The sequence below is a fragment of the Camelina sativa genome, chromosome 17, assembly GCF_000633955.1.
Source record: "Camelina sativa cultivar DH55 chromosome 17, Cs, whole genome shotgun sequence".
Lineage (NCBI taxonomy): Eukaryota > Viridiplantae > Streptophyta > Magnoliopsida > Brassicales > Brassicaceae > Camelina > Camelina sativa.
Genome location: NC_025701.1, coordinates 6,445,936 through 6,455,831, shown reverse-complemented (window position 1 = coordinate 6,455,831; position 9,896 = coordinate 6,445,936). Strand labels below are relative to the sequence as shown.

The window sequence follows — 9,896 nt, the reverse complement described above, 5'->3', positions numbered from 1 at the left end:
TATTATTATTAATTAGATGATACGACCAAATTATCGATAATTACTTTACTCTTTCAAAGTATATTAATTAATATTTATGCCTCTTTTAGTATGGATGGATTAATTTAGATTATAGTTTTTGGTTTGATATTTGGTTTTTTTTTTGATAAATTTTAGTTTTAATATAATTTTGAAAGACGAATTTTTTGATATTTTTTTCTTGTTTATTTACAAAAAAAGGAGAAAAGGAAGATGTCATGGCTTTTTCTTAAAATCTAAAATTATGTGGATTCTAGTTTTTGCCATTGAATGTTTGTAGTTGTTGTAATGGTTTTTTTGTTTTTATTTTTAAGAATCTACTTTTTTATCTATTCAAGATTTTGTAAAGATGGTTTTTCTAAAATTTAGAAGATTTTAAAAATCTAGGAAAATTTATTTTGGTTACATTCAACAAGATTCTCAAAACTCAAAAGTTGAAAAATCAAAATAACCAAACCGAATTCACCGAAATAGGAACCGTCTTGTTTGAGGTTTTCACTAAAACCGTCTTGTTTGAGGTTTTCACTTTCCCTATTAAAAAAATAGGTGACATTATTTATATGTTATGTTATTATTTTTTTTTATTTTGTAAAATGTAAAAAATAAAACTTATAATCTAGAATCCAAAAACTAAAAACTATAATTTAAAAACTATTTAAAATCTAATGAATGGCCTTTGTCAAAAATTGCAAAGAAAATCTAAAAACTGGTATTCCTATTATTCAGGCCATGAATGGTTGTTGGTTTTTAAATAGTTTTTAGATTATAGTTTTTAATTTTTAGGCCATCAATGGTTATTAGATTTTAGCGCTTATCAAATATATGATGAATCATTAGCGCTTACAACCGTAATCCCCACTAATTGAAGGCAACTCTGGACTGGTGCTGGTATACGGTCTTGTTGAACAACACCAACCGTGTGAATGGCCACAACCATTTGTTCGCAGAAGATTGGACACAACCTCCCTTGCGGTTGATCCGGCTGGCACCTGCGCAGATTGGACATCCCAATACACCACCACCTCATCGAAATTGAAAGAAGCCCAAGCCGTAGCCATAGAAAAGAAGCCATTGAAATGTAAACTAGGGTTTATGCTTTGAGAAATAGAAAGGTTTATGATGTGAGAGATCGTGTTTATATATGGGCTATAAGTAGGGTTTTTTTATGAACTTTCAAACTTTACTTTAAAAAAACTCATTATATATATATATATACCAGAAACTAAAAGAAAAATTAAAAATAAAAACAATTTAAAGAAATATACAAATATACCATTGATATCCTAAATTTGAATGCTCTTTGAGAAAGTTTAAAGAGATTTATTTCTTCTAAGGCCTTGAAATGTTTACTAGTTTTTAGGTAGTTTTTGGATTTTGATTGTTTGAAAATCTATTTTTTTATCATTCAAAATTTTCAAAAAATAGATTCCCTTAACTTTAGGGAAACTAGTTTTTGAGTGGTTTTTTTTCAATTTCAAAGAGAAACTAAAAGCCATGTTTTTGTGAAATTTTTTTCTTTCAATGATAATATGTTTTATTTTTGATTTTTAGATTTAAAAATCAATAGCAAAATCAAAAAACCAAAAAAATCAAAAACCAAAATCCAAAAGCTAAAATCTAAAAACCAAAAACCAACTAAAATCTATAAACCATTCATGGCCTAAAATCTTGATTGGAGAAAAGATAGATTTTTGAAAAACAAATCCAAAAATTATGTTAGAATCTATCACCATTCAAGGCCTATTTATTGTATACAAGATTATTTAAAGTTTTAAACACTATATGCTTATTCATTTCTGATTTTTATATACGTAAGTAAACTCAATGAACAACAATCATTTGCATCTAATCACTTTGTATCTGATTTTTTTTTTAATCTATAAAACTCATTAGAAATCATGAGTTAATGATTTATATTAATTTTAAATCAATCGAAAACGCTTGTTGTTCAAGAAAAAAATACTTATCTTATATTTGATGGAGACTGTGTGTACAGGATTTGTATAATTGACCACTAACTTACAAACTCAACACTTATTTTGATAGTTGATAATAAGTAAAAATCATTAATCTCATATATAAAAGTAAGGTTTTGGTCTCTCCTTATTGGTTGATTTTCATTTAATACTTTCTATTTTTTTTTTTGCTTTCTAATTGTTTAATTGCTTTAAATAATATTTAAGTCCTAATTAACACAATACATTTAATTCATACAATAAAATAAAATTATAACTGAAAATAAAATAAATTATGCATTAATCATATTCCAACACTCAATTTTATTCAAACACAATAAATACTATTTGTAACTCCAATAATTTAAAATGTAACTTCCATCAATTTTTATCATATAATTAAGCGTTGTCTCATTCTCTCATATTGACATTTTTTACTTTCTCATTTTCACATTCTCTCATTCTCTTCCACAATATCTCAAATCATTTTTTTTTATGTTTTCAATTTCTTATTTTTGTTGTATGGATTACAAAAAACCAAATGAAATATCATTGTAAAATTTTAATTTTAGAGACTACATGATATATATATTTTACATTGTTTTTATATTTAAAGATTCATCTCCATTATCTAATTTGAATTATCATCTTATAAGTAATCATTCTCTCCTCCTCTCTCACCAATATCAAATGTTGTTATATCTAATATGTGTTGTAAGAGTTTGATTCTATATTTTAATTTAGAAAGTATTATATAATTAACATTATTTTCAAATTTTATTTTATTTATATAAAAATAAAATATTTCTTTTATATTTCTTGCCTTTATAATCTATTCATATTTATTTTTAAAATTTCCATAGCTAAATTTAAATTCACATATGTTAGTTTTAACAAAAAATCAAGTTTATTTGAGAATCTGTTTTAAAAGGTTTATCTTCATTATCTATTTTAGATTAGCATCTTACAAGTCATTATTTTTCATACTCTTACAATATTCACCACATAATAAGATCATGAAGTTAAAAAGATCCATCTCTAATTCTCTATTATGTACTTTGGTTATCTCACATATTCATGTATCATTTTTAATAATTTAGAATGATCAATATAATTATCCATTTATAAAGTCTATTTTATTTTGTAAAGTCTATTCTGTTTTGTGATCCAATAGATAAATATGTAAAGATCAATATAATATTTATATTATTTAAGATTTGAGGTTTTTGAAAACAAAAAGAACTTAATTATAAAAAAAATTGATTTTCTTGATTTAAGCAAAATGAAAAAATGATTCCAAAAATAAATCATGTTAAACTGGAAGTGAAATATGGAAAATAATATAATTATTAAAATACCATTTAACTGAATCCTCTAAAGATGAAACCATTAGTATGAAATCTAGCACTATAAATTAAATTGATGAGTGAAAAAAAAAAGATTGAAGTTATTCTTGGGGTTTTAAAAAATCTTTAGATTGAAGTCCATATAATTTTTAAAAAAAAACTAATTTAGTTTGTCACTTCAAAAGTAATATTTTTAATTTGGAATATTATGTGTGAGTGTTGAGTTTATATCAACAAAACAATCAAAAAGTGTAAGTTTAAACTTTGATTGAGCCACTTGGTATTCTTTTTCTTTTAATTCAAAAATAAATAAAAATATTTATTTATAATTAACCCACTTTTAAAGACATTTAACTCAAATGTAACTCCTACCCAATAATTTTACATTCATTCCTCCCACTAATATATTTCTCTTTCAAAAAGGTTTTTGGTAAAATTTTAATATTTTTTAATTATTTAATTGCTTTTTTAATTATTTAATTGCTTTAAACTTTGAAATGAGAAATATTCTATATACAATAATTTTATACGTAGTTACTAAATTTTTTGATAATTTATTTGATTCAATTTTAATATACTACAGTCTTATGTTTACAATGTCATTAAGAAGAAATCTTTAAATCAATGTTTAACCTCTATAAAACATGATCATAAACATAGATTCTCTCATATTAGGAAAATGTTTAAATTTCTATATTATTATTTATATTAATATAGCTAATCAATTTGTAATATTTTTGTAGTATTGGTTAATTATTTTTTTATAGCAAAGTTTATATATTTTAAATTTTGTATAATAAATAACCATACCAAAAAATGTTGACAGGAGTGTTATTTTGAGAAATTGTTTCAAAATTTTTTGAGATTCATACATTAGTATAATTTTTTTGAGATTATACATTAGTAAAACAATATTTTAGTTTAAGAAAATTTAAGAAATATAATCAAAACTATTATAAATACACGAATGCGTGAACTAAGTTTACATAAAAGCTTAAGTAGGCCTTGGCCTTTTTAATAATGGGCCTTCTACATTTTGATTCTTCAATAGATATTCTTTTATTTTCTAAGTTAGAAAAGAACTCATGTCTGTGACATATTATCCACACTCTGTATTTCACTGATACTAACCCCGCCAACGGAAAACCACCATGTCAGCCTCCGTCGCCGTCGTGACGGGTTTTCTCCGTCTCCCTTCAATTCAAAAGTCTCAAAACTCTTCCTTTCTCTTCTCTCGACCCAAGAGATCTTTGGTGAGACCCATCTCCGCTTCAAGCTCAGAATTGCCGGAAAATGTTCGGAACTTCTGGAAATGGCTGGGGGACCAAGGAGTCGTCTCCGGGAAGTATCCGGCAGAACCTGCGGTTGTACAGGAAGGATTAGGACTTGTAGCCAGGCGTGATATTGGAAGAAACGAGGTCGTATTGGAGATTCCTAAGCGGTTGTGGATAAACCCAGAGACAGTTACGGCTTCCAAGATCGGACCTTTATGCGGAGGATTGAAGCCGTGGGTTTCAGTTGCTCTGTTTTTGGTCAGAGAGAAGTATTCACAAGAGTCCTCGTGGAGAGTTTATCTTGATATGCTTCCTCAATCTACTGATTCTACTGTCTTCTGGTGGGTTTTCTCCTTCTCTGATCATCAGTCACGGAACTGTTTGTTCAAAGTTTGGTTTCTCTGGCTCACAGTTAGCTAATGATATGTCTTCTTTGTGAAATGCTCCAGTACAGGTCAGAAGAGGAGCTTGCTGAGCTCAAAGGTTAATCCTTTTACCCTTTCTTCTTCTTCTTTCCATATACAGATCATTGTTTAGATTCACACCGACTGGTTTGGGAATTAGCTGTTGATTCACTAGTAGTAGCTGATGATGAATCAAGGGATAGTTGAGCAAAACATTATTTAACTTATGTGGTTTTTGTTGTTTGGCTCAGGGACTCAACTGTTGAGCACCACATTGGGTGTGAAAGAGTATGTGGAGAATGAATTCTTGAAACTGGAACAGGAGATATTACTGCTCAACAAAGATCTCTTCTCATCCCGCATAACACTTGATGACTTTATCTGGGCGTTTGGGATTCTCAAGTCGAGGGCGTTTTCTCGCCTTCGTGGCCAGAACCTTGTCTTGATCCCTCTTGCTGATTTGGTAAGCTCCAGTAAATAACTATCCATATAAGCGACAGCTATATTCTTTATTCAGATAATGTCTTAGTTGCAAAGAATCTTCATACATTGATGCAGAGAATCTCTGACTACAATGTTTCACTTTGAACAGATAAACCATAACCCTGCGATAACGACAGAAGATTATGCATACGAGATCAAAGGAGCTGGCCTTTTCTCTAGAGATCTCTTATTTTCCTTGAAGTCACCTGTTTATGTTGAAGCAGGTCAGCAGGTAAACTTCAGACACTGTTACTTAGTTTAATCCCTCAAGAGTATAAGATCAAACCCACTTAATGCTGTGTGGGTGGTCTATTCCACAGGTATACATTCAATATGATCTGAACAAAAGCAATGCAGAACTTGCTCTGGACTATGGTTTTGTGGAATCAAACCCTAACCGAAACTCATATACTTTGACCATAGATATACCCGAATCAGACCCATTCTATGGGGATAAGTTGGATATTGCTGAGACTAACGGGATGGGTGAGACCGGATACTTCGACATAGTAGACGGCCAGACTCTTCCCGCTGGCATGCTTCAGTACCTTCGGCTTGTTGCCCTTGGCGGTTCAGATGCTTTCTTATTAGAATCTATCTTCAATAACACCATATGGGGCCATCTTGAATTGCCTGTAAGTCGTTCAAACGAGGAACTAATATGCCGTGTTGTCAGAGATGCCTGCAAGTCTGCTCTGTCTGGTTTTAGTACCACCATTGAAGAGGTATATATATGTTCGAGCTATTTTCTTGTACTGTCTTTGCAGCTACTTTACACTCATTTCATTTCTTGCTCGTCTTCATTGTCTTTCGTAGGATGAGAAGCTTCTGGAAGAAGGAAAGCTTAATCACAGGTTGGAAATTGCTCTTAAGATACGGATTGGTGAGAAGAGGGTGCTTCAGCAAATCGACCAAATCTTCAAGGATAGAGAGCTTGAGCTTGATGTTTTAGAGTATTACCAAGAGAGAAGGCTCAAAGATCTTGGTTTGGTTGGCGAGCAAGGGGATATCATCTTCTGGGAAACCAAGTGAGAATTAGCTTAGCTCGTATAGAAGTCCTGCAAGAACAAACTCAGGGCCCGAAAGAAGATCTTACTGGTTTGGTCTCCGACGGCAAAGAGTTGAATCAACCTCGAGACAAAAGAGTTAAAGGAAGAGACCACAATCTGTATATTAAGCTATTGCCAAAAAGCAACTTTTTTGAAATTTCTATAAGATGAGACAAAATCTTCTTTTAGTTACATCTTAACTTACGTAAAACAATCAAATTAAGATCAGCAACTATGCAGGAAAGCTGAAAAAGTTACAAACAAAAAAATAGAAAAAAAAAACTCGGGGAAGGAACTATGCAGCTCCCGTTCAAGTATTTGGCATGCCGTCCTCTTGCAGAAGCAACGAGATAATATGCTAAAAACATGACTTCATCAACGTGTTAATTTGGAATTTCTATGGCCAAACAGGTCGTGGCAATTTGTACCTTCACAAAGACACTCTTGAGGGTTTGCGTAGAAGTAATCTTCCTCCTTAGGTTTGTCAGAGATTACTCTTCGTTGCGTAGGTGCCCCTGTTCGTTTCTCATGAGCTACCTTGACGGCTACTGCAAACTGATCCCACGTGAGGGTCTTGTTGTGATGCAAGTCTAGTAGCTCCACGAGTCTCTTACGGTCAAGCAGGACTGTCTTCTTATATCCAAGGTATCTGCAAATTCAACACATAAATACCAATTGTGTTTTTATATAGAATTACAGGTATGATTTGATTAACACTAACTTGTCAGTTGTCATGAAAATGAATGCATTCGATACCAAAACAATTACCTCCGATGACCTTCCACCACTTTTGCCATGTTTCCATCATAGGTAGGAATAAAAGTGTTGCTGGCTACAGATACCATAAAATCTAAAGCAGCCATTTGAGATGAATGGTTCTGAAACTGTTGCAGCTCCGTTGACTCCAGTAGCATTTCCTTCTTTACCTATAACAACATGTGTGCAAAACTTCTAAGAAAACATTCATATGTAATATAAGATGCAGTTTATCACTCACTGTAGCAAGAAAAGGGAAACCAGGACGGGTAGACTCACAATTCTCGGGAATGCTTCCCTTAAAACGGATAGCCTATGCTCACTCCCATAAATCTCACCAGCTGCAATGTATATCTGCGTATTTTTCTCGAATCCCAGTGCTTTTAGAACCAATGCTACCTCCTCTGGCGTCAGAGGACAAAGCCCTTGCGCCCTCCTCTCCTCAGAGACTATCTCCTTCTCTCTCCACCAGGGATATGTGTACCTAAAGAACACAAAAATGGACCCATACATTTAACAACAAAATATCATCTTTTTAGTCGGAACACCAATTCAGGGCAGATGTTTTGAAGACAAACCTCATCTTTTTTAATTCTTCAGCTTCTTCCGCAGTGCAACCATGAGTGCAGCCAGAGAAAGCTAACATGTCCATCTCATATCTCAGATGCAAAGCCACAAAAGGCCCTCTTTGTTGTAGAATTCGAACTAACTTAGATCCCAAAGCCTCAAGCTGTGGAGTGAACTTAAGTCCCTGGAAGTTCACCCGGCACCTGAGCCACTGTAGAGGGAGCGGAAGACCATTGTTTGCCAGACGGGTGTCAGTCCTATTGAAGTGTACAACTTTATGTTTGCTGAAAAGGGGTAATACCTGAACAAGAAATTTAACCAATCACAAATGCAGAAAGACACACTACTATGTCGTTGTGGTAAGTATAGTGTCAAAGGAAGCAAAACAGGAAACTAGACATGAACAGCACAAACCTACCTGCTTCAAGTAATAATTTTCATCAGACCAGCTCACAGGAGGCATTTCGAACATTTGATAACCATACTTCTTTGTATACCGTTTAGGAAGCCTCCTTAAGATCCGAACTTCATCTCTTAATGAATCAATGAAATGTCTCACATTAAAAATATCCTCAAAACCACTGCAAACCAAAACAAATTAGGATGCTTTAGATCGCTAGAAAGATAGACATATATCAGAAGTGAAAGATCTTCTAAAAAGATAGAAAGAATGAATACCTAGGATCAGACCAGAAAGATGTTTTGTCAAGCTCAGGAACAACGAGAGTGAGGTTTAATAGGCGAGCAACAGTCACCATATCACATATCTGAAAACAACATCAAATTCAGAATTTTGGAAAACATCAAATCTGAATCGAAAGCAATTAAAAGCAAGTGACCAACCGCGGATCGCATTTGATTCAATCCACCATTACAGGATACAAGTAGTATACCATTGCTTGTATAATTTCCTACAAAAACGAAATCAATAATCTCGTTAAAACTCTGAAGCACCAACGTGAACCCTAAACGCCGCCCAAAAAAATAGAGAGAAAACAAACACTGACTGGGAGGAGGAAGAGGAGGTGGCAAAGGAAGAAGCTCGATAGGGGCAGAGAATCTGGAAATCTGATTGGTTAATAAACCAGTGAAGATCCGGGAATGCCAAAGCTCACCGGCGGCGAAAAGCTGAACCAAACACGTCCAAACCAGAATGCTGGAACAAACTCTAACGAACCACACTTGTACACGAGGCTTGGGAACTGCCGAAGGAGGCGGAAGCTTATTATTAATATCGCTTCGCGCCTGAGTAGTAGTCACACTCTCCGATCTAACTTCCATCTCCCTCCTCCGACGATCGTCTTCGCCGCTTCATGAGATTAAAAAAATTTCTAAAACCTAAATAAAAAATTCTCCGATCTTGTGAATTTTTTTATCCTTCAAAAATGGAGAAATTGATAAAATTAGAAGAGAAACGCGAAATGAAATGCTTCTCTTCTCTCTTCCTTGTGTGTCAAAGGTTTGAATCTCGAGGTGTTTTTATTTTTTCCCGAGTAAATTCGAAATTAAGAAGACGAAGAAGAAGAAAAAAAAAATTCACGAGACGGGACAAAAAAAGAAAGAAGGAGGTGGTAACGGTGAGAAAGATGGGAAATAAGTTAATAACCGTCAAGTGTCTTCTTCATTCTATTTATTATTTTCCCCACAGAGACACAATTCATTCTATTTGCATTTTTTAAAAATATATCATTTCCTAAAGCTTTAACTTAACTAAATAAATACCAAAAGAAAAATATTAGAAAAACATAGTAGTAGCCTAATAAGTATTAAATAGAGATTCGAAGAAAAAAATATTAATTGTCAAGAACAAAGATTTCAAGAACATTCAACTCTGAATACTACTATAATAAGAAGAAGGAAAGAAAGATGACACATAATGCCTTTTTGGTAGTCGTTGTCATTCGTCGTCAACGAATTCACCTAATTGTTCTCTTCCTCCCTAACTTTATTTATTGTGTCAATCTATTTATTGCACTAATCACGTTTCAGTTAAGAAAAACTGTTTAATCTCTAATTAATATTGTAAGACTTATTGTTATAACTT

General features: G+C 32.6%; 2 protein-coding genes across 2 annotated transcripts; one reads left to right on the top strand and one right to left on the bottom strand.

Moving 5' to 3' along the window:
* LOC104755697 (fructose-bisphosphate aldolase-lysine N-methyltransferase, chloroplastic) lies at window positions 4,405-6,717 on the top strand. The gene is made up of 6 exons (XM_010478133.2): window positions 4,405-4,934; window positions 5,048-5,076; window positions 5,249-5,460; window positions 5,590-5,712; window positions 5,801-6,205; window positions 6,297-6,717. The coding sequence occupies exons 1-6, from the start codon at window positions 4,471-4,473 to the stop codon at window positions 6,510-6,512; spliced, it is 1,449 nt and encodes a 482-aa protein (XP_010476435.1). The 5' UTR covers window positions 4,405-4,470; the 3' UTR covers window positions 6,513-6,717.
* Window positions 6,627-9,426, bottom strand: LOC104755698 (uncharacterized protein At1g04910-like). The gene is made up of 8 exons (XM_010478134.2): window positions 8,860-9,426; window positions 8,696-8,763; window positions 8,531-8,619; window positions 8,271-8,433; window positions 7,864-8,153; window positions 7,565-7,769; window positions 7,298-7,455; window positions 6,627-7,178 (listed from the first exon to the last, which is right to left on the bottom strand). Exons 1-8 carry the CDS (start codon window positions 9,131-9,133, stop codon window positions 6,905-6,907), a joined length of 1,521 nt encoding a protein of 506 aa, XP_010476436.1. The 5' UTR covers window positions 9,134-9,426; the 3' UTR covers window positions 6,627-6,904.

Excerpts from the sequence above, each read along its gene's own strand:
- LOC104755697 (XM_010478133.2), top strand. The coding sequence starts at position 4,471 with ATGTCAGCCTCCGTCGCCGTCGTGACGGGTTTTCTCCGTCTCCCTTCA. Across the intron at positions 4,935-5,047 it reads ACTGATTCTACTGTCTTCTG|GTCAGAAGAGGAGCTTGCTG; the intron begins GTGGGTTTTCTC and ends GCTCCAGTACAG. Across the intron at positions 5,713-5,800 it reads ATGTTGAAGCAGGTCAGCAG|GTATACATTCAATATGATCT; the intron begins GTAAACTTCAGA and ends TCTATTCCACAG.
- LOC104755698 (XM_010478134.2), bottom strand. The coding sequence starts at position 9,133 with ATGGAAGTTAGATCGGAGAGTGTGACTACTACTCAGGCGCGAAGCGAT. Across the intron at positions 8,434-8,530 it reads TCTTTCTGGTCTGATCCTAG|TGGTTTTGAGGATATTTTTA; the intron begins GTATTCATTCTT and ends TTTGGTTTGCAG. Across the intron at positions 7,179-7,297 it reads GTGGTGGAAGGTCATCGGAG|ATACCTTGGATATAAGAAGA; the intron begins GTAATTGTTTTG and ends TTGAATTTGCAG.